The sequence below is a fragment of the Hyperolius riggenbachi genome, chromosome 2 (assembly GCF_040937935.1).
Source record: "Hyperolius riggenbachi isolate aHypRig1 chromosome 2, aHypRig1.pri, whole genome shotgun sequence".
Taxonomy (NCBI): Eukaryota; Metazoa; Chordata; class Amphibia; order Anura; family Hyperoliidae; genus Hyperolius; species Hyperolius riggenbachi.
Window position 1 is genome coordinate 63,508,593 of NC_090647.1, and position 25,405 is coordinate 63,533,997.

The 25,405-nt window shown below is 44.0% G+C and overlaps 1 protein-coding gene across 2 annotated transcripts in view; it reads left to right on the forward strand.

Moving 5' to 3' along the window:
• CNTN5 (contactin 5) overlaps window positions 1–25,405 on the forward strand; it is a 1,437,092-nt gene that overhangs the window by 1,255,457 nt on the left and 156,230 nt on the right. For both annotated transcript variants that reach the window (XM_068266844.1, XM_068266845.1), the window contains exon 17: window positions 18,883–19,003. In XM_068266844.1, coding sequence (XP_068122945.1) covers window positions 18,883–19,003 — 121 coding nt within the window. The remainder of the gene's footprint in view (window positions 1–18,882; window positions 19,004–25,405) is intronic.

Below are 25,405 nucleotides of genomic sequence, written 5' to 3' on the forward strand. Positions count from 1 at the left end.
GCAGTAGAGCAGACCCGACGGCGATCAGGTATTTCCGCCTACTTCGGAGCCGACAGCCGTCAGAGCACCTGCGCAGGAGCCGGGAAGGTAAATAATGACGTCATCTTGTACGGAGGGCCGCAGCGAGACCCCTGAGGGACAGAGGACGGCGTGGGAAGCTTCATTAGGATCCTGAGGCTTCCCCCACCCGAGGTGAGTACCCCCCAGGGGACGTTTTGACGTTACAGATTCTCTTTAAAGAGACTCTGTAACAAAATGTTCAGCCTTTTTTATACTATCCTACAAGTTCCTATATCTATTCTAAAGTGCTCTGGCTTACTGCAGCCTTTTTTAGTTGCTCAATTGCTGTAATAAATCAAATTTACTCTCCTTTGTCAGGTTTGTCTGCCCAAAGAGGAAGTGGCTGTAATTGTTTACAGACAGGAGGAGGTTACACTGATAGCCCTGCTCTGAGTCTCTTTGAGTCTTCCACACACTGAAAACTAAAAAAAACAGAGCTCGCACATTCCCTGCTCGCAGTAACTCAGTATCATCTACTGATAAAAACTGATAATTGTGAGAAGCATGGCTCATACACTATTGCAGAATGCAGACACGGACCTGTTATCAGTAATCTCTACTAAAGATTGCAGCATTCTTTACAAGGTAAAACTTCTTCTAAACCACGTGTCGAACTCCAGGCCTGGAGGGCCAGATCCATGCCAGTGTTTAGGAAGGACTGAGAAAGAGAGGAATGTGTTCTACCTGATGGACCACACCTTTCCTGATTCAGACCCATCAATTCATTTGAGCTGTGCCAAAAATGTGTGAGGATCTCGGCCCTCCTAGGACCGGTTTGCCATACATGTTCTAAACTATGAAATAAGCTCTGAAGGCTGAATTTATTGTTCAATAATAAAACCTTTCATGGAAACTGTAATGCAGTTTACAGGAACATGCAATATTATGATGAACTTCCTGTTTGGCAGCCATACTTTTTGTTTACAAAAACAGTTTATAAAACTGCTTTTTTTGGGCCAGGATCCTGGTGGGGAGCAGCGAAAATGTGGCAGAGGGGGACAGGAGTTTAAAACCTACAGGCTGGTATGTTTATTTGTATGAGGTTTTTAGGTTACAGATTCTCTTTAAGCGACAGAGCTGTCCCCCTGTACAGCGCTGTGCTAGATCACAGCGCTGTACGAATGTAAATTGCTTACTTTTTTTCTATTTCAGCCTGCCAGCTTCGATCGCTGCTGGCAGGCTGATCATGGATCCCTGCTTTGTTTACGAGCAGGGAATGCGTGCTTGTGCACGTATTCCCAGCTAATCCCGCCCATTGCACTTTGATGCCAATCGGCGTTAGGCGGTCCCAAGCGAGCCACTCTCCCACTGCCAATCAGTGTGAAATGGTCGGAAGGTGGTTAACGTGTCTAAGAAATATATTTGATTGTATTTTAAGTGCTGAAAACAAATCAACTAAATAGGATAACAAAAAACCCTATGCATTCCCTGTAAAGAAATCCAGCTATGGTTTGTAGGATCAGACCGGAGTATTAGCATTAGGATAGGGGGTTAAGCCTGATGGACTTTGGTCCTTTTCTTGTTATCACTTATTTTACATGATTGTGAATACAAACATGAAAACATCTTTTAGATTTTTTTTTTTTTTTTTTAATTAGAATTCCTGCCGGTTTCAATGTGAAAGCAAAGATTCTGCATATTTCATAAGAAGGAGCACTTTAATTGCCTTGAAAGCAGCCGATGCAAAAGAATAATTTCAAAGCGGTAACCAACTTACCATATTGACAACTTGTAGTTGAATTGAGGCTTAAGTAATGATGATTCAATCGATCAAAATAAGACATATAAATAAAAGGCCTCTCTGCCAAAATATTTGTGCTGTCATTGAATAAAAAAAAATTGCATTTATCACCAAATAGTAAACAAGTATTAATTGTCATTTAGATTCCTGAAAGCCTGCTAGCATTTAGTCTCAATGAAAGTCAACATGTTAAGCACATCTAAAATACCACATTTGTTAATACAGTTTTTCTGTGTGTCTTTATTACTTCTGTTACAAGTTTTTCTTTTTTTTAATAGCAGTTTTGGGATGGTCGGAAATGCTGATTTACAATTCGGCAGAAATTCCGATTTCTGCTAATGCCGATTACTGATTCCTCGGATTTCCGTTCGGTTTCCGATTTCCGGAAACCAAATGGACCGCGGGGCGCATACCTGAAATTCCAACCCGCTCCCCCTTTCTCCATGAAAAGTTGCAAGTGGGCAGCGTGCAATTTGAAACTCACCTCACTCACCAATGTCCTGCGTCGCAACAGGGCGTCATATGACGTGATGTCGGCTAAAAATTACAGAGTTTTGGTAATGCAGTAATTCCACAGGAATCCAATTTCCAAGTTCAGATTTCCTATTTCTGAGTAGTGTTTTTTGGTCATGTTTTGCATTCTGTGATTGGCTAAATACTTCCGAGTTGACTCTTCATTCTCTGATTGATCCATTGCTTCCGATTTCAGTGATTGGTCTAATATTACAGAGTTGCAGCATTTGCGCAGAAATACGATTTCTGAGTTCCGTTTTCCGATCAGAAATTCGGATTTCCGATTGAAAATTCGGAAATTTGAACTCCGTGAAAGCTGAATAAGCAACCCTAATAGCAGATAGAAGGACTGTCGTTTTCTCATGTTTACTAGGCTGTGTTGCCATCTTTCATGTTGCTGATCAGCTAAACACATGGTTGAGTGTACACTAGGCTACAGATTGTACAGTAGTGTAAAAAAACGGGCGCTAGGCCTCAGCCACCCGCCCCCACAACACGTGCATGGCCATGCACCTGCTCACATACTGACGCCTGCGAAGCATGCGCACGAACAAGTGCACACGTTCACCCCCCCCCGGCCAAAGTCCATCTGTGTGCCGTGCATGTGCGCCAGGCATGATGCACGGACACAGGGACACAGGACAGGGCAATTATTATATACGATATATATACAGTATATAATATAGTATGTACTGTACATATGTGTTTATGTATGTGTAACAAATGAGGGATCCTGCATCCCCAGCAACTGTTACTGGGAGCAGCAAGCACTAAATATTTATAGTGGTAGCTTGAGTACATTTTTCAAGCTCATTTACTCTGGAGCAGACAAACAAACACTTGCGCTTTTCTCCTGGCAGACTCAAAGCGCCAGAGCTGCAGCCACTAGGGCGGACTCTATAGGCAGTAACAGTGTTAGGGAGACTTGCCCAAGGTCTCCTACTGAATAGGTGCTGGCTTACTGAACAGGCAGAGCTGAGATTCGAACCCAGGTCTCCTGTGTCAGAGCTTCAGTTATTAACCATTACACTATCCAGCCACAGGCCTGGAACAGGCTAGGGCAAACTTTATGCAGCCAGGACCACATTGTGCGGACCGCTGGCCACATACCTGAAATTCTAACCCGCTCCCCCTCCCTCCATGAAAAGTTGCGAGCAGGCAGCGGGGGATTTGAGTAGAATAGAAAGAAAATCTTTATTGTCGTTGTAACAACCGAAATTGTACAACAAAGTTCTAAAGTGTAATTTTCCAGCAAAAGCAAAAACAGCATAACAACATTCCATTCCTACATACATTGCATTGCACACACCCCTTTTCAACATGGCCATTTAGCCTCACTCACCGATATCACGCGTCGCATCTCCATGGCAACAGGGCATCATATGACGTGACGTCTGGACATGCCAGCCTATTACATGCGGGCGCATCCTGATGTCACGCCATGTGACGCCCTGTTGCTATGGAGATGCGACGTGGGACAACGGTGAGTGAGGTGAGTTTCAAATCCCCCCACTGCCCACTTGCAACTATTCACAAAGGGAGGGGGAAAGGAGGGGAATATGGCCGCCTGTCAGAGGGCTGGAGAAGCAGCAATCCGGCCCATGTGCCGTAGTTTGCCCAGCGCTGCCCTAAAACATACCCTAGTACCATATCCCCCTTGTTGTACTTATGTGTGTGTCTATTGTTGGTCAGCCTTCTTAGATGAACAGCAACTTTCCAGTTCAAGGACTAATTAGGGTAGTCGTTACTCAGTTTTTGGTTTTACGTTGATTTTTCCTCTTCTACTATTGTTTTCCTTACTCTTTAAGCATTTAAAAAAAAACTTAAGCAATTTTAAAATAGAACAGGTTTTTTTATCTGTGGAACAAGAATAATGAAAAAGTGGCCTTGAGATTAATATAACCCTCTTGCTTGCACAAACTGTTTTAGATGCACATTTTTTTTTTATTATACACACTAAGCAAGAAAACAGTAATTAAAAATCAAATACTTAGCCAGGAGTGTAGCTCTGTATTTCCAAAGTTGCAATCCAAATTATAGTCACTCCCCTTCATTCCCACCAGACTGAGTCCTTATTGTTGCCCATCTTTGTTCTCCAGGTTTCTGTGCTAGTAATTTTCAACAATCAGATTCCAACATTCATTGTAGTCATAAAACAACACAACACCTTCTCTCCAGTAATGATATAGCCAAAAATTATACCTTCCAAGAACAAGCAAAGTCATTTCCAAGTAAAACAGAAAAAATAAAATCATAACTAATTGTATGTATTTAAAAATAAACATTTTAGCATTAACTATTAAAGGGACTCCGAGCAGTGCAGAAACTATGGAAAGATGCATACCATTTTGAAGCTCTCTTTCTCCTCTTTCCAACGACACATAAACCGCCACCCTATGCCTTTTAGTTTTCGATATTTTTGCGATCGAATTCACGGCGGCCGAGATTTCAATCGCAAAACTAGCGAAAGCTAAAAGGTGTAGGGCGGCGGTTTACATATCGTTGGAAAGAGGAGAAAGAGAGTTTCAAAATGGAATGCATCTTTCCATAGTTTTCTGCACTGCTCGGAGTCCCTTTAATGGTATGCTGGATTTAATTTCATGTAGTCCAATTATATTCATTACGCATGTTAATCTACCAATATTTTTAGTAAATTGTACACATCATTACATTAAAGGTCCTAAAAAATGGTATCCATTATGTTGCAAAAAATTAAAAAAGTTCCCCAAAAATTAATAAGGAAATAACAAAACAAATAAATTCAAAGTTTTAGAATTATGTTCTTTGAAGTGTTCCTGCTATATACTGTATATAGTATTTATAGAAAACTAGTATACTATACAACACTTTACAGAGACTATACAACAATTTGTTGCACTCAGTAGCCCTCAAAGAGGCTTACAATCTAATGTTTTCATCAAAGTCTAGGCAATTTTGGGGGAAAGTGAGTTATGTAGCTTAGTTATCACTGTAATTTTCAATTATTGAGTTTCTCACATAAACACTGGAAGAACTTCCTTATACAATTCACTTTTTCTCCCAAGTTTTCTTGAAGGTGATATTTTCACAAACCTATCAACAAAGTGCTTTTTAAGCTACCACCAAGCAAGAAAATACTCAGAATAATTTTGAGAGTACTTTTTTGCCTACTTTTTGGTTCTTTTTTTAGTTGCTGAAAGACTATTTTAAACAGATTAAAATGATCTCCTAGGAGAATACTTAAGAGAGAAGATGAGTTGCATGTGGCCAACAATCTCTATGTAAATAGGGCCCTGGATTGGAGTCAGACTCCGTACCCAATAACTGTAAGGTGAAAGATCTAATTACTTCTCTGTAGCCATGCTACCTGTGTGCTTCAGGTAATTCAAATTCAAACTCAAATTCAAAATAAAAAAAAAAAATGTGTGCACCAAATCAGCAGAACGAGAACAACAACATCAGCAATCCCATCATGCTTTGCACAGCATCAGGGGAAAAATGACTGGGCAGATTTCTTTGATGGGGCGGAGCTTCTGTGCAGCTAAAAATGAGGCTTGGGTAAGAAAAACAAAGTTTTGATGCTGTGAAACCTTTAAAGAAATACCAAACTTTTCCAGGGCTGCTGAGTAGATTTCTAGTCTGGAGGTTCACTTTAAGTTACCCTTTAAGCACATTGTGGGCCCGTTTCCACTATCACGAATTTGCATGCGGTGTCCGCATGCGAATTCGCATAGCCAGTGCAAGTGGATGGGACTGTTTCCACTTGTGCGTTTTCCTGCACGTTTTTCTGTGCAGAAAAAATCTGCAGGGTAGGGCCCTCAGAATTCGCCTGCGTGTGGAATGCAGGCGAATCGCACACAATGTATTTAATAGGGAAATCGCATGCGTTTTCCCCATGCGTTTTTTGCCGCGATTTCGCATAGGTACCCATGTTAATTCACACAGGCAGTGACATGGTTAAAATCGCATCACCCTTACCTATGCGAAATCGCATGCGAAATCGCGGCAAAAAACGCATGCGTAATCGTACCCGCATGCGATTTTCCTGCGGTGATTCGCCGGCGATTCCGCAACGCTATAGTGGAAACGGGCCCTGTAGGTTTCCTGTAATATACAATGAAATTTTTTTTTTGAGATACTATTAACTGACTGGTGTACATATCACCTCACTTCTGCGTTCTACAATAAACGTTCAGTATATATAGCCCCATTTTATAATAAAGGAAATAGACTTTTTAGCCATTTTGTTCAACACAATTTTCTGCTACTTCGAGAATAAATGAGTAAAAAAACAGATAGCCATTCCACTGGCCATGCAATGACTAAAAGATTGACTTGCCCGAGGTCATAAAAAAATATATAGTTTGGGGGTCTGAAGCATCGCAACCTTTCAACCCTTGTTTTGATATTCTTTGATAAATATGTGGATTTAACAGTACATGAGTGACTTTTTGCTCCCGCTGATATTTCTCAAAATGCTTCCAGCTGAGGACCAAGAAGGGGGCCAACAAAAGTCATTTTGTTTGTGTTCCAAAACGTGAATTCAATCTGGTCTCCATCACAACCCAGAAGGCACACAAAAAACAACATTTCGTACAGGTGAAAGAGACAGATAGACAAGATAAAAGATGTAGAAGCCGTTTCTGCTCTCATAGATAAAAGATTGGTTCCTAGGAACTTACTTTTTTTTTCTCCCGAAGAAGCGAACAAACAATTCCTTTTTATAGCTTCCTTCCTTCCCGACGAAGAAGGTGAATGCGTTTATACAAAGTCAGACGAGAGTGATTACTCAGCAGTAGAGAAATGTTTAATTATAGGGGAAAGTTGACAACAATGGCGAACCTTCTGAGTAGCCCTTTCAAGTCAACGTTGTACAGCCATGTCACCGAGGCTGGGGAGTGCTCCATAATTGCCGATAATGTCACCGTTTACTCGACCCACCATAATTTGAATCCTAGGATGTACTGTAATGTTCTTGTCAAATCTCATCAGCATTTCTTGGTTTTAGTTTAGATGTTCATTGCTGAAAATTATAAGTATGCGATGCGGACCATTTTTATTTGTATTTATTTTTGTGACTTTGGCACTCAAGCCTACTATGCATCTGTCAGTCTGTAGAAGTTGGGCGTTTTTGGATGATGCTAAAGGATGGCCTTCATCAGAAGGAATTTACATGAGAATAGACCAGGGATTTTAAATACTTGTAGACACAACAATAGCACTGCAATTCCCTGCCATGCAGGAGGAGGGTGTCACAATCTATATATATAAAATCGGATGTATGTATGTATGTACTGCTACTAGTATGTATGTATGTATGTGTGTGTGTGTGTATATGTATGTATGTATGCATGTGCCGTGATCACTCGAAAACGGCTTGACCGATTTGAACAAAACTTGGTATACAGATCCCCTACTCCCTGGAATTATATGTTCTGGGGGTCTCGTGTCCCCCCTGCACACCTGGGCGGAGCTACAAACAGCAAATTAGATTTCACCCATTCGTGTCAATGGAAAGAATGGAAAAGGCTGCCATTCTCACAGTAATCAAGCCAGAGTCCCCACACTTGGCACAGTTGGTCACTTGGTGACCGAGGTTACAAATCCATGAAAAGTGGGCGGAGCATAAAACAGCCAATCAACTTTCAGCCGTTCATTTTTAATGGGAAAATGAAAACTGCAGCCATTCTTAGACTGTTAATCGCAGGGTTTTCAAACTTGGCACACTTGGTCACTGGGTAAATGAGGTTAATATTCAGGAAAGTGGGTGGAGCCTAAAACAGCCAATCAAAATTCACCTATTGATTTTCAAGGGGAATATTTAAACTGCTGCCATTCTTACACTGTTAATGGCAAAAGCTTCAAACTTGCTACAGTCATTCATTGGGTGAATGGGGTCCAAATTCACTAAAGGGGCGGGGCCACAAACAGCCAATCAGATGTCCTTGGTGGATACACAGCTTCCATTCACACATTTTTGATGCCAGGAACCTGACAGCTGACAAACTTGGTCATTGAGTGACTGTGTGTCAAGATTACAAAAAGTGGGTGGAGCCAAAAACAAATTTCACAGGGAAAATATAAACTGCAGCCATTGTTACACGGTTAATTGCAGGGTTGTCAAACTTTGCCCAGTTGGTCACTGGGTGACTGGGATTAATAATGAGGAAAATGGGTGGAGCCTACAACAGCCAATCAAAATTCTCCTGTTGATTTTCAAGGGGAATATTTAAATTTCTGCCATTCTTACACTGTTACTAGCAAATGCCTCAATCCTGGTACAGTCGGTCACTGGGTAACTGGAGGTTCAAATTCAGAAAAGGGGTGGAGCCACAAACAGATAGATCAGATTTGTTTAATTTCAATGGGAAGATACAAATTATTAATACCAAGTACCCCAAAGCTCATAAACTTGGTAATTGAGTGACTGTATGTCAAGGTTAGAAAAAGTGGGCGGTGCCAACAACTACATTTTTTTTACATGGGGAAATATAAACTGCAACCATTCTTACACTGTTATTGGCAGGGTTCCCAAACTTCACGCAGTTGGGCACTGGGTGACTGGAATATTCAGAAATGTGGGTGGAGCCTACAGCAGCCAATCAAAATTCACCTATTGATTTTCAAGGTAAATAGGTACATTGCTGCCATTCTTACACTGTTAACGGCAGAGGCCTCAAACTTGCTACAGTGGTTCATTATGTGACTGGGGTTCAAATTCACTAAAGGGGTGGAGCCACAAACAGCCAATCAGATTTCTTTGCTGGATAAACTGCTTCCATTCACACAATTTTGATGCCAGGAACCTGAAAGCTCACAAACTTGGTCATTGAGTGACTGTGTGCCAAGGTTACAAAAAGTGGGTGGAGTCAAATACAAATTTCACTGGGAAAATGTAAACTGCTGCCCTTCTTCACTGTTAATTGCAGGGTTCTCAAACTTTGCACAGTTGGTTACTGGGTGACGGATTGATATTCAGAGAAGTGGGTGGAGCCTAAAAAAGCCAATCAAAATTTGCGTATTGATTTTCAAAGTGAATATTAAAATTGCTGACATTCTTGCACTTTTAATGGCCCAAGCCTCAAACCTAATACAGTTAGTCATTGGGTGACTGGGGTCCAAATTCACTAAAGGGGGTGGTGCCAAAACAGCCTTTCTGTTATTGGCAGGGTTCTCAAACTTGACACAGTTGGTCACTGGATGACTGGGAGTAATATTCCGGAAAGTGGGTGGAGCCTACAACAGCCAATGAAAATTCACTGATTGATTTTCAAGGGGAATATTTTACATTGCTTACACTCTTAATAGCAGAGGTCTCAAATCTGGTACAGTCAGTCACTAGCAAACTGGGGTTTAAATTCTGAAAAGGGGGTGGGCCAAAAACAGACAATAAGATTTGTTTAATTTCAATGGGAAATGCAACTTATAAATGCCAAGGACCCCAAAGCTCATAAACCTGGTCATTAAGTGACTGTATGTCAAGGTTAGAAACAGTGGGTGGAGCCAAAAACAACTAACTTTTTAAATTGGAAAATTTAAACTGCAACCATTGCTTACATTGTAAATGGCAGGGTTCCCAAACTTGACACAGGTGATTACTGGGTGACTGGGATTAATATTCAGAAAAGTGGGTGGAGCTGAAAAAAGCCAATCAAAATTCACCTGTTGATTTTCAACTTGAAAATTTTAATTGCTGCCATTATTGCACTGTTAATGGCACAAGCCTCAAACCTGGTACAGTTGGTCATTGGGTCACTGGGGTTCAAATTCAGAAAAGGGGGCGAAGCCACAAACAGCCAATTAGATTTGTTTCATTTCACCTGGGAAAATACAAATTATTGAAGCCAAGGACCCCAAAGCTCACACACTAGGTCATTGAGTTACTTTGTGTCCAGGTTACATAAAGTGGGCGGAGCCAAAAACAAGTTTCACTGGAAAAATATAAACTGCAGCCATTCTTACACTGTTAATAGGAGGGTTCTTTATCCAGATGGTCACTGGGTGACTGAGATTAATATTCAGGGAAGTGGGTGGAGCCTATAATATCCAATCAAAATTCTCCTGTTGATTTTCAAGGAGAATATTTAAATTGCTGCCATTTTTACACTGTTAATAACAGATGCCTCAAACCTGCTACAATTGGTATTAGGTGACTGAGATTCAAATGCTGGAAAGGGGAGGTTCCACAAATAGCCAATCTGATTTAATTTCTATGGGAATATACAAATTATTGATGCCAAAGACCCCGAAGCTCACAAACTTGGTCATTGAGTGTTTGTGTGTAAGGGTTAGAAAAAGTGGGTGGAGCCAACACCAGCCAAATACATACCCGGGCAACGCCAGGTCATCAGCTAGTGAGCAATATAGTAATGATAGATGTTAAGGGATAAGTGCACTGATAAATATCTAAAATAAAACCCAAAATACCTCCTGATCAATAATGAAAATATAACGCATCACTGATTTTGTGCCCCTGATTTGGGATGCTCATTTGGATTCCGCTGAACTGAAATGTATGCATTTCCAATCGAAAAAAGGCCATGATCAGCAGCACAGCTTGTGAAAAAGAAAGCTCTTTATTTTAACATGCAATTCTAATCACATATGTATCAAACGCAGATAGAACAGAGGCGCCAAAAAGAGTAAAAACACTATTATTTAAAAACAGTAAAAAGAGGGAAGGTAAGGTGGACTTACCTCCCTCTAGCAGTGGACAACAAAACTCTGAGGTAGAGTAGAATGCATTTATTAAACAGTGTAACTCCTAAAGATGCAACGCGTTTCGCGGGCCACAGCACCGCTTCCTCAGGCTATACAGGAGTTCAAAAAAGCTGTATCCAATCCAAGTATTGAATGAGCGCCTCAATACTTGGATTGGATACAGCTTTTTTGAACTTCTGTATAGCCTGAGGAAGCGGTGCTGTGGCCCGCGAAATGCGTTGCATCTTTAGGAGTTACACTGTTTAATAAATACATTCTACTCTACCTCAGAGTTTTGTTGTCCACTGCTAGAGGGAGGTAAGTCCACCTTACCTTCCCTCTTTTTATTGTTTTTAAATAATAGTGTTTTTACTCTTTTTGGCGCCTCTGTTCTATCTGCGTTTGATACATATTACTTATCCACCCTTGGTGGAGGGGTACGCCCCCTTTTTTCTCCTGTCTACAGAGAGCGACTTTTATACCCGAGTGGGGTCGGGTACCAATTCTCCCCACCTGCATTTCAAGTGGTTGCCTGCTGGTGACCCTTTTTTGTGAGTATAATTCTGCACGAACTATCTAGACAGATTTTCTCTGTTAAAACTATATTGCACTATTGGGCTCTCGGTGCCCTGTTTTTTCTTTTGTTTTACAATTCTAATCACATGTCAGTGAAAAAATGAGATTAGACGCAGCAACAGCTCCCTGTTTTGAAGTGCAGTACTTCTCAGTCAAGCGGTGAGCAGGCTGTAGCTGTGTCTAAAGGTACATACACACGTCCAACTTTTTTGAACAACTTGTCGTCATCCAGCTTGTCATTTGAACGACAAGTTGGACGTGTGTGCACACTATCGAGCGACTGATAACAGCCAGTTTGCCCAATCCGCCCAGCGGATCCGTTGGTCCAACTGTCGATCAAACGACTGTTAGATCCGTACGTGTGTACAAAAGACTTTTAGTTGTTTGTCCAACTAATAGATGTTTAAACAACAAGTTGTTTGATCAGTCATTTAATCTACTCCATTGTATGTGGTACCCAGTATATATATATATATATATATATATATATATATATATATATATATATATATATATATATATATACATACATGCGATTGACTGGTTGGATTGGTCAGCTCTCCTTGTCTCCCTGTTTATCAGAGCGGTATGGAAGAATAGATTGCGCTGTGCCCATAAAACACGCCTCTTTTACCTGTCTGGCCCCGCCCTTGTATCCTATTTACCTCCTTCTCTGCCTCTCATATCTCGCACAAGTGTGCCTGCGCCGCTTCACTACAGTCCTCAGCAGCCTGAGAGGCGATAACAGGATAGGGCGTATCACCGAGCATCAATGACACAAAGCATATAAGACGACCCCCAACTTTTGAGAAGATTTTCAAGGGTTAAAAAATAGTCTTATGCACCAGAATATACAGCATATACAGTATAATTTCTGTCAGCTCCATATAAAATTTGTCCATAACATATAACTGTCAATAGCGTAAAATAACTGTCGGCTCCACTCTGTGCAGAACGGATCCACGTAAATGGCAACCGGGCCTTAGGCTATGTGTGCAATGGGACGTTTGTACTCCCAGCCTCAGTGTAACTATAGTGGTGTTGACATGTGTGTTATGGCAGAGCACTGGTCAGGCCAAGGTAAACATGTCATTCACAAAATGCCAGATCTTGTTTCAGTTCAAAAATAAGACTTTATTATTACACATCATTCCAAAAGACACAGTAAATAAAACTCATTAAAAGCATAAGAGGATACTTGCTGGCGATGATAACTGCATAGCCAGCTGAGGAGGCACACCACACATTTCTAACAATCACAATTGCCCACACCACACACACACAAAGATCCTGATTCTCCCTCATTAGATCAGAGAATCCCCTTTTCCCTATACTGCAATGTTGATTTGGAACATGCTCAAAAAGTCATTTAAGTTCATTAATCCTCCAGGCATTTTGCATAGTCAAAATGTTTTAGAATCACAGAAGAATACATACACTGTACACAAATAGCTGTGCACGCAGACATGTGTAATGCCTGGTACACACCATGCAATTTCCTGTCAGATCGACAGGTCAAAACGATAATTTCTGACAAGTCCAATATGATTTCCGATCATTTTCCTAGTCGATTTTCCGATCACTTCTATACAAAATCGATCAGAAAAATGATCAGAAATCAGATAGGACCTTTTGGAAACTAGCAATTCGATACTTCAGTCTGACAAGAAATTGCATGGTGTGTACCAGGGATAACACACCGATTGCTCTCACCCCCCACTGTGTCCTTAAACAGACACTATAAGGTCACTTTCCTGTGTGTGTGATAATTATATCATATATCCTGAGGGCTGATTGACTAAAAGGGGCGGTCTACAAGTGTTTCAACCTGTGTCGACTTTTCCTATAACTCTGTACATGCAGTCATTAGAACACTGCTGCAGACTGAGATACATATTGTTTTGGAAGGAGGCGGAGATCTTTTTCTGGAAGGAGGCGGAGAGATTATTTTCCTTTAATTTGATCCCAGGGGTGGCCTTTGATGCCATATCAGCAATTTTTGGTATTTGGGATACAGTAAAAATTGGAAGGGGCCTTCTACAAGGGTTATTGGTGGATATGGGGGTATGTATAGTTAGGAAGCTTATTATCAGAAAAATGGAAAGGTTTGGAACCTTTTTCGCTTGGGGAGTGGAGGGGGAGATCTCAAACTTTGTGAGTAATAGGGTGTTGGAGGGGTGGAGATGTCTGGTGCTACAAAGTGGATTGCTAGGAAACAGATTTTTTTTCTCTCCTTGATGTAGAGTTTAATAATGGGAACAGAGGGTATACACGTTATGGTAATGATGACAAGAGGAGGGGAGAGAAAGGTAGGAGAGGTCCTAAGTGTGTCTGGACAATATGGGGGCATGTGCTGTAAGTGGTTTGCAAGAGGTTTGTATCTAAGGCCCATACACATGGTGTACAAATGTCTGTACAGACACATGTTGAGTTACGGTTCACGCGTTAGTTCGTTCATGTGGACACAGCAAACGACAGTCTGCAGACACATCCATGTCCGAGCGACTGAACTGGTGAATCGCTTGCGGCCAGGTTCTGTAGTGTGAACCGTTGCGAAGTCTGTCATTGTCCGTACGTGTGTATGGAAGTCTTCTGCAGACAGTAGAGTCTCTCTCAACAGACATCCGGTTGTCGGCTCTATCTGTCACGGACAACTTCCGGCGTGTTTTCGCCCTTTCTGTTGTCGCATGTGTACAACTGTCGCGAGCACGAATTGTAGCTGCCATTAATCAGTTGATGCCTCTTGTCTGTTTGTCGCTGCTCATAGCTATCATTTGTACGTTGTGTGTATGGGCCTTTAGTGTTGTCTAGTGTGGGTGTCATTGTTTTCTTTTTTTTCTCTCCCTCTCTTTTTATGGCATAAAGATCCTTTAAATGCCAATAAAAATAAGCAAACTGTGATGCAACTATCTTCCCAACAATAGAAGGGTGCTGATGAAGCCAATTGTTTGGTTGGGATATGGCGTATTAGCGCTGCTGACGGTGTGCAAAGAAAAAAGAGCTCTGGTGAAGGGAGGAGGGAATGAATTGAGTAGGGAGGGTCTACATACAAATTATGAAGTTTGTATAATTCCTTATCTTTGTGGTAGGCACATGCAATAATTGGTACAGAGAGCAGAGTTGTTGCTTTTTTATAGACCCTTAATTTTTTATGCCTCCCTGAGGTCGCTGCATGGTAGATCCCAACTCTGACTTTAGGGTCAGTGCTGGAATCAGGTATGTAAGTGGCTGACTCAGTCCTGACTCAGACAGGAAGTGACTACAGTGTGACCCTCACTGATAAGAAATTCCAACTATAAAACACTTTCCTAGCAGAAAATGGCTTCTGAGAGCAAGAAAGAGATAAACCGGGGAATTTCATATCAGTGAGAGTCACACTGTAGTCACTTCCTGTCTGAGTCAGGACTGAGTCAGCCACTTACGTACCTGATATTTAACTCTTTCAGGCAGAGAAAGAAAAAAAAGGAACACAGCATAGTTATTTGTGTGCTAGGCAATGTACATACACATGTCTATCTCATCATATCACATGTCACTTCGGGTATCCTTTAAACGCTATCTCAAAACTTTTTCCGACAAGCATATGCTCTACCTCAGGCCATTCCCCCTTTGACCTAAGGCCGAGTTGCACTCCTACTAGATATTCTAAAAAACACACTGCCTCTAGGTATGATTATTGTATACTACCTCAACTCTTGTTCCTCCCCTATTCCTTTAGATTGTAAGCTCACAAGGGCAGGGCTCTCTCACCCTTTTGTGTCTTGGAATTGTTATACATTTTATTCATCATGTTACAGAATTACCAATTCTGTACTTTGTATCGATTCTGTATTTTGTATATTGGTGTATACCAATCTGTATACCATGTGGTGTATACCATGTGTACCCCATGTTTCTTTCTTACTTTGTACAGTGCCACTGAATATGCTGGTACTTTAAAAATGATTATTATTAATAATAATATGTTAAAATGTATGTAGATACACCTAACACAACTTTTAACTGTACAAATCTACTGCTGTATCTACCCTCTTTCCCCGAAATTAAGACATCCCCTGAAAGTCAGCCCTAGTAGGAATTTTGAGCATACTCGAAATATTTTCCCTACCCTGAAAGTAAACTCTAGTGGCAGTAAGAAAAATATGGAAACTTGTGTTATTACTGGAGCCCATAGTCTTGCGGGCAAGTAGACATGGGGCACAGGAGGACAGGGGATAGAGGAGGATACAGGTGCAGAGGGGGACACCAGGGGACACTAAAGGTACAGAGGGGAAAAAGGTGGCAAACAAGAGGTGGATGCAGCAGAGGAAAAGGTGTCACAGTGGGGAAGTTAGCAGGACACACAGCACAGTAACTGAAATATAAGACATCCCCTGAAAATAAGCCACAGCACATCTTTTGGTGCAAAAATGTATATAAGACACTGACCTATTTATATTAGGCCCGATTTAGTGCAGCATGGGTGTTTCTAGGGACAGGCAGGTAGGAAAAAAACCTGTCACTTTGAAATCAACCTAACGTAGCTGTAATGGGCGGCTGCAGAGTGGCTCCCCCAGGACCGCCTAACGCCAATCGGCATCAAGAGCGGTGGGCGATAATTAGCAGGAAACGAGCGCGGGCATGTGCGATCACTCCCTGCAGAGACACGGAGCTCTGTGATCAGCGTGCCAGGACTATCCCTCACAGAGGCTATTGCCAACGAGAGGAGATCATGATGATTGGCTCCCTGGGAAGAGGGTGGAAGGAATAATTTAAAGAAAATAGATGTATTTATTAACAATAACAATAAAATTAATAAAAAAAAAAATACAGATCACAGCAGTAATCAGATGCCACCAACAGAAAGCTCTGTTGGTGGCAAAAAAGGAGGGCAAATTGATTTGTGTGCTAAGTTGTATGGCTGTGCAATGAGCTGTTGAAGCTGCAGTGTGCTGAATTGTAAAAAATTGGCCTGGTCACTTGGTGGGTGTAAGCCTATGGTCCTCGAGGGGTTAAAAGGCATTTAATTTACAAGTTGTGAAAATATCACCTAGGAGAAAAAGTGAATTGCATATGGCTTTGTTGAGCATTTAGCAGTTTGACTAGAAATGCCCTTTAACCTCCCTGGCGGTCTATTAAAACCGCCAGGGGGCAGCGCAGCACTTAGATTTTTTTGTTTGTTTTTTTTTGTTAATCATGTAGCTAGCCTAGTGCAGCGGCATCCCCCCACCCCCTCCGATCGCCTCTGGCGATCAGCGCAAACAGAAAATCCCGTTCAGAATGGAATTTCCTGTTTGGCTTCCCCCGACGCCATGGCGACGATCGTCATCGACGTCGTGACGTCATCGGGAGTCCCGATCCACCCCTCAGCGCTGCCTGGCGCTGATAGACCAGGCTGCGCAAGGGGTCTAGGGGCGGCGCGGCGGTTAGCGGCAAATCGGCAGGGAGCGGCGGCGATCGGGAAGTACACGTAGCTAGCAAAGTGCTAACTGCGTGTACCAAAAAAAAAATGATGCAAATCGGCCCAGCAGGGCCTGAGAAATCCTCCTGCGCAGCAGATGTCGGGCTTACCGCCAGGGAGGTTAAAGAGAACCTGAACTGAAAATAAAAAGTCAAAATAACCATACACAGTTCATACTTACCTCCCATGCAGTCTACTACTCAATCACTTTCTCCTCTCCTGTGTCCCATTTGTCCACTTTAATCAATGGAATTCTCCGTCCTCCATTTTAAAAATGGCCATTACCCTATAACAGCTTCCTGCTCAGTACACTGTTTAACTGTAATATCACCCACTTGAGCCATAGGGAAATATGGATATTACTGTACTGATCGGTGTAACACAGAGAGGGTCTGATTACCGGTGAACTGCAGTATCACCGAGAATACAGAATATACCCGATTATTGATGATCTGCAGTATCACCGATAATCAGATATATCTACTAACCTCTGGACACCTGAGATATGCGAGTGTTGGTGCACCAGTAATACTTTGAGTACTGCACTTCAGGAGAAGGTACAGAAGCAGTAAGGAATACTGCACAGAAGTATGTTCCTTCCGTTGGCCTAGACTCTCCCGGAGGAGGGGCTAGGCTGAAGGTAGGAAGGACAGAGCGTGAGTGACACCAGTGAGAGGGTGTCACTAACAGGTCTGGGAACTGCCTCTAACAGTAAGGCCAGTTCTCAAGGTCGGGCAAGCCAGGTCGTTAACACACAGACAGATAAGGTACAGATTCAGGAGACAGATACGGAATCCAATGAACAAGCAGGGTTGGCAACGGAGTATCAGAATAGCAAGGTACAGAATCAGGAGGCAAATACAGAGTCCAGGAACAAGCAGAGTTTGGCAACAGGATTTCAGAAATAGCAAGGTACAGAATCAGAGTTCAGAGGAATAGTCAGGCAGGCAAAAGGTCATAACAAATAATACAGTTCAATATTCCTAATGCTAAGGTGTGAGCTCCTTGATCATCAACATCTTTGGAAACTATGCTAGAACACAGAAACAGACAAGGTCTGAGTGCTACCACGTAGTGATCGCAACGGCAGACAACCAGAGAATGACCAGCACCCAGTATATATACTATAGCGCTCTCCAGCGCCACCCCTAAGTGCTGGACCAATGGAAGGTGGTAAAAATGTCAGCTGACCAGCTTGGTCAGCTTACTCTTCTCTGGCTGTCATATAAGCTCTGCCTCTCAGCGCGCGCGCGCGTCCTTCTGAACCTGTGTGGACTAGCAGTCCCAACCACACCAGACATGTTTTGCAATGTATCCGCTGCTTCGTGCACGGGGGCCGCCGCACTGCTCTCAAAGCAAGCGGCGGCTTCCCCGCGTCCAACCACAATGTCAGTAGTATTGGTATGCACGCAATCCGCCGCATCCAACGCGGACTCCACTGCTCTGCCCATGCGGCATGCGGCGGTTTCTTCGCTTCGTTGTGCCGCCATGTTGGACGCGGAAACAGCCGCCTCACTCTGAGCACTTGCGGCGGCTTTTCCGCGTTTCCTCACAATTACCTTGCACATTCAGTTGTAACTGACAGCTGCTGATATATAACTGACAGCAACTGGTATATTTCAGTTCTGGCAAAATCTTGTCAGAACTGGAAGGGATCACTGTAAGAAGAAAATGGTGAGCTTCTGAGAGGAACTGACGGTGAAGTTAGTATGTAATATTCATTTGCAGCTACGCCATGTGTTTATTTTAAATAATTTTACTTGCTTCAAGTTCCCTTTAAATGTTGGTTGCTGTTGTGTTTTAGCAGCACAAATGACAGTCTTATCTATTTAGATTTATAATGTGCTAAACTGAGCTTTCGTTTCTTTTGCAGCAAGCCTCCTCGGCAGACTTAATGATTAGGAACATTCTTCTGGTGCATGCTGGGAGATATGGCTGCAGGGTGCAGACCACGGCTGACAGTGTATCAGACGAGGCAGAACTGCTTGTTAGGGGTGAGTATGTTAACATGATCCGCATGATTTATTGCCTAGTCACGCTGGCGCTGGGCTCCTGGGCTCAGCACATCGCAGGTGCCGCCGTCTCCCAGTTCCGACGCTGCCGCGTTCATAATTAGCCGAAATGAAAGATTAACGCTTTAAAATGTCACAAATGCTGGGCGACTGATGCAAATAATCTATATGATGAACAGTAATTACATTTTCATGCCCATTTGTGGGTCAGCCGCGCTGACTAATGAATCAGCATAGTGCAGACTAGGTTACTAGATAAACTGAATATTTTCCTTTTCATAACAGCTGCATGATGCGATTTGTGTGATCTTCTGCTCTGTCTAAATGGGTGTCTAAAAGCTTCTCTGGTACAGAGCCAACACAGTGGTGTGAGCCTTCCGAGCTGCTGATGGAGTATCGTGTAGGAGTTATTTCTTGTAAGAATGATATAATGGCCTGGTATCAGGGCAACATTTACCGTAAGGCACTGTAGGCACTTGCCTATAGGCACCTGATGATGGAAAGGCAGCTAGTCTACCTCCCCGAGTGCCTCCCTCACTCCTTCCCTATGCAGAGTCCCAAGCAAAGGGTAAATGAGAGGTTACTCATCCAGCTCTCAACATTCCACTGATGCAGGGCCGGACTTACCATAAGGCACTGTAGGCATGTGCCTACAGGCGCCTGATAATGGAAAGGCGGCTCACTCCCCTCCCATAGTGCCTCCCTTCCTTCTTCCCTATGCAGAATCCCGATGAGAGCATAAATGAGAGGTTACACACCCTGCTCTCGGCATTCTACTGACGAGATCGCCCTTCAGTCGGGACACCACTAGATACTTAATACTGAGATTACCTCTGGGTACCTAATGTTAAGTGACACCTGCGGTGCAAAGGAAATCTGTGCCTATAGGCTCCTGTGATGTAAATCCGGGCTTGCACTGATGAGATATCTCCCTTCAGTCGGTGGCACCACTAGCTACTTAATACTGTGGGTACCTCTGGCTACCTAATGCTAAGGGACACCTGTAGCTATGACGGGCAAGGGAAGTAAAGAGAAGTAACAGCTGGGCCAGCCAGCTCACTTGTGTTGCAGTTCGGCCAGGAAATCTGTGTCTATAGGCTCCTGTGTTGTAAATCTGGGTCTGCCTGTAATTGTAAACAACTTAGACAGCACACTATCCATGGAACCATAATTGCACTCTGAGTCTGGGGCCTCTTAGCACTATACTGTATATTGGGACATAACTACCTTTCTAGCCCCCCCCCCCCCCCCCCTGAAAAACATTCATGGAGCTCCCCTTCCTTCATTGAAAACACTCCTTTCGCTTGGTAGGGAGGAGGGGCCTGGACTTCTTCCTTCCCCTTCTCCACCTGCACCCCTCCTGTGCTACCCTGCCTGTGTCAGACCCACAAATCAGCGCGGAGGCAGTGGCGGGGCTTACCTCTTCCACTGTCTCTCCAGCGTTCCTCACTGCAGCCACTGGGTATCTGGTCTCTTTTTTCCTCTCGGCCTCAGTTTCAAAGGAAAGGAAGGCAGAGAGCCAGAGACCAAAGGACACTGAGTGGCTACAGCAAGGATGCCAAACTGACGGTGAAAGAGGTAGACCCCCATCATCACTGCCGCTGCACTGATCTGTGGGTCTGACACAGCTAGGAAAGTATGGGGGGGGGGCTCTAGTTCGGGAGAAAGGAAAAATTCCCGCCCCCTCCTCTTAGTGTGCCCCCTGCAGCTTTGGGGGCTGCTACCCCTAGTTATGCCAGTGAAAAAGTGTGATCCAAGCCTACAGATATCTGTTTAGGCCAGGCATATACCTATTCCTACATTGGAAGAATTGTCTCGCACTCACTAATGGATCAAACCCATAGTCTTTAAGGGGAGTGCAACAGCTGAAAAGAGGGATGACACCCTCTATGCATTATTCAACAAGGAAGAAAGCTGGCACATCCAAAATCAATCTTTATTGGTTCCATGTAAAAATATGACCAATGTTTCGGAGCCGCGTAGGGCCCCTTTGTCAAGGCAATGTTTGCTCTGAGGCAAAGATCTGTTTGCTGCTGTGCAAAAAAATTCTGCATAGGAATTCGGGAGTCTGGCTCCTCTAAAACACTCGCTGTCAGCGATGTGTATCCATCTGGGGTCAGCAGCTACTCCAAGTTATGCCAATGAAAAAGTGTGATCCAAGCCTACAGATATCTGTTTAGGCCAGGCATGTCCTAGTCTTGCCTGGGAGCCAAATGCGGCCCTACACGCTTTTTCTGGTGGCCCCGAAGCTCTCTACAGTTCTTAATTCCATGTGGCCTGCAGGCTGTAGCTGTGGTACCACATACAGGGACCACCTTGTATCACAGCTCTGCCTCCCTCTTTGCTTGCCTATAAGTTATCACTCAGCCACCACTGTAGCAGTAGCAGCCACTGATTAGCAGCTGCCACTGTGCCAGCAACAGTAACAGTCACTGATTAGCAGCCACCACTATGCTAACAGCAGTAGCAGCCACTGATTAGCCGCTGCCACTGTGCCAGCAGCAGTAACAGCCACTGATTAGCAGCCACCGCTATGGTAACAGCAGTAGCAGCCACTGATTAGCAGCTGCCACAGTGATACAGCAGTAGCAGCCACTTATTAGCAGCCACCACTGTGCCAGCAGCAGTAACAGCCACTGATTAGCGGCTACCGCTGTGCCAGCAGCAGCAACAGCCACTGATTAGCGGCTACCGCTGGGCCAGCAGCAGCAACAGACACTGTTTTATTTGACAAAATGTCAAAGTGTACCTAACTGCAATCAGTAAAATCTGTGTTCAAATTAGCTAGGTCTGCCCCCTCGCACTCTTAAGAAAGGCAATATGGCCCTTGGCACAAAGGTTTGGACACCCCTGGTTTAGGCCTTTGAAATGGACTCTAAAACAAATCCATTTACTTGGATCCAGAACACGTAAAGCCTTACAATCCCAGTTCTGTAAAGAAGTGCTGCTGGCTCTTTAACAGATTGCATTAAAAAGAAACTTCTTAAAGGAACACTATCGCGAAAATTGCAAAATGTAAAATACATGTAAACAGATACAAATAAGCAGTATGTTTCTACCAGAGTAAAATGAGCCATACATTACTTATCTTCTATGTTGCTCTCACTTACAGTAGGTAGTTGAAATCTGACAGAACCGACAGGTTTTGGACTAGCCCATCTCTTCATGGGGGATTCTCAGGGTTTTGTTTAGTTACAGAAGCAGTTAGTGAATGGCAGTTGCTCTGTCCAACTGCCAAAAAAGTGTGCAGCAAGCAGGGAGGCTGGCTAGCATCTTTATATAAATCCGTTTCAAGGAGTGTCTTTCTAAAGAATAAAAGCCTTGCTGACAATCCCCCTTGAGGAGATGGCCTAGTCAGCCTACTGTAAGTGACAGCAACATAGGAGAAAAGTAATGTATGGCTCATTTTAATCTGGGAGAAACATATTTCTCATTTGTATATGTTTACACATATTTTACATTTTACAATTTTTCACGATAGTGTTGTAGGAGTTAGCTGAATGCCAAATGTGATGCTTAAACTATTACTCTACCTATGCATAATGTTTTAAAATATTGTAAAACGGGAACTTGATCAAGAAGAAAATCTGCTTACATTGTTTATGTACAGACCCCCCCCCCCCCCCCCCATGGAGTCAGATCTGAGAGTGGCCCCAGCCGTGCTGATACTTGACATGTTGTGATCCTCTGCTGCCCTGTAACACCACCGCAGGTCAGCACTTGACCTGCGGCGGTGTTACTACCCCCTATTCCCCCATTTGTCTGCATTTAAATTGCACCCGAATGGCACTGGCGGGGGCAGACGGGATGCTGAACTGCTCGGCAAGTGCACAGTTCAGCCTCCCGTCTGAGAAAGGCCTTAAAAAGAATCTGTTTTTTTTTAAAAATGCCGCTGGGGGGCACTCACCTCGGGAGGGGGAAGGATCCTATCGAGGCTTCCCCCGTCCTCCTTCATCTCACTAGAGGTCCATGAAAGGCGGCCATGTAAATATTTACATTCCCCGCTCCAGCGCAGATGCAGTTGTGGTTCTCGGCTCGAAAAATAGACGGAAATAGCCAATCCTAGTCGGGTCCGCTCTACTGCGGAGGCACAAAATGCCTGCACAGTGGAATGGACCCGACAGGGATCGGCTATTTCCACCTATTTCTTAGCCGAGAGCTGCAACAGCGCCACCCACTGGAGCTGGAGAAGGTAAATATTGCACAGCCTGACAAATTGTTGGCTGTGCTGCGAGGGCCAGAGCGGGACCACCAATGGATGGAGGAGTATGGGGAAGCCTCGATAGGATATAGAGGCTTCTCCCTCCCGAGGTGAGTAACTCCCCCCCGGGGCATTATTTTTTACTACAGAGTCTCTTTAAAAAGCAAAAAAAAAATGTATACCTCCTCCAGAGACTTCCCTCATCCTTCTTTGCCAGCTCGTTCCAGTGCTGAGACCCTCAAGGCTTTTGGGTGTGCGGCCGCACTGCCTTTGCGCAGTAGCAAAAACCTGCTTGAGCTTCAGTGGAAAAAGCGAAGCCCAATCAGGTATGTGCTGCTGCGAATGCGCAAACTGTCAACTAGGGTTTGTCGACAGTCTTTGGGGAATGAGCAGCGTGGTGGAGGAGCATGGGGCAAGCTTCTGGATTATCCACAGGCTTCCCTCCTCTATTGAGCTGACAACCCCCATAGGGCACTCTTTTTCCCTACTGGGTCACTTCATCCCTATTATACTTCCATCTGGCATAAAAATTGTATTTGGAATGTATTATTTGAATATCCACAGGATCCCCTGTAGGGATGGCCAATAAGATGCAAGTAATTCCAAGCTGATGAAGGATGATGCAAATTTTGTATGAAATCTTATGCAGCTTGAAAATTGACCAATCGAAATTCCACCTCAGCAGGATTCTAATAATCCATTTGCAGACTGCTTAAAGTCAATGGGATTCGATCCTAAAAAAAAAAAAAGCCAGATACAGATACGTACCTAAGGAGAGGGAAGGCTATGGGTCCTATAGAGTCTTCCCTCTCTTCTCCTGGTCCTCTTCGTTAAGCACTGGCTCCCCCAATTGAATCCCCCACCACTGGGGACTTTAGAAGTCTTCGGAAGCCGAGTCCTCCCGAAGACAGGCAGCTCCATACTGCACATGTGTGAGTGCGCGAGAGAGGGCGCTCACGCTCTATGAAGTGGCCCGACTTCCGAAGCCTCCCTTCAGCGGTGGAGAGAGCAGTATGCGCAATTGTTCGAATACTGCTACAGGGGAGCCGGTGCTGGAATATGGGGACTGGGAGACGAGCGGGAAGGCTCTATAGGACCCAGAGCATTCCCTCTCCTTAGGTAAGAATCTGGCTTTTTTTTAAAGGACTTACGAGGTCTTATGTGTGTATTCTGTATTCACGGAGGACGCCATCCATGCCCCACGCCCTACTTACTATGCACAGGAGACAGCCTGTAGCGAGGGCGCGACGGGAGGAGCCCTAGAGCTGCGCAGCCGCAATTTCACATGTGGAATAAGAGCCCGACCCGGGCGGTGGGTCGGGAGCCATCCGGGGGGTCTGGAGCAGAACGGGGGAGCTGGCGGAAGTAAACAGAGGGCACAGATGGAGTCCTCCGTGGATACAAAATAAACACAGGTACTTAAAGCCATTGTTACCCCTCCTAAAAAATACAAAATTCAGATACTCACCTAAGAGGGAAGGCTCTGGGTCCTATTGAGCCTTCCCACTCCTCTCCCGGTGCCGCGCTGGCTCCCCCGTTCAATTTCCCTGCCGCGGGGACTTCAGAAGTCTTTGGGAGCCGAGTCCTCCCAAAGACAGGCGTCATAGAGGGTGCGCGCGGGTGCGCAGTGTAGAGCGGCCCGTCTTCGGGAGTCTCGGGCTTCTGAAGCATTTCTGAAGCCTCCCTTTGGCAGGGGAACAGCGGTATTTGACCGAAACAGTCGAATACCGCTACGGGGGGGCGGCAGTGCAACTGCGGGGACCGGGAGAGGAGAGGGAATGCTCTATGGGACCCAGAGCCTCCCTCTCCTTAGGTGAGTATCTGACTTTTTTTTTTTTAATTTCGGTTCCCATTAGCTTTAACTTTTTTTACACGTTAGACCTCATCAATCCTTTAAGAACGATTCCCTTTAAAGTGGACCTAAACTCTTGCACAGGACAGAAGGAAAACTGAGAGAAATGCCCCTGTATGTACAGTCGGTTGCAAAAGTATTCAGCCTCCTTGAAGTTTTCCACATTTTGTCACATTACTGCCACAAACATGCATCAATTTTATTGGAATTCCACGTGAAAGACCAATACAAAGTGGTGTGCACGTGAGAAGTGGATCGAAAGTCATACATCATTCCAAACATTTTTTACAAATAAATAACTGCAAAGTGGGGTGTGCGTAATTATTCGGCC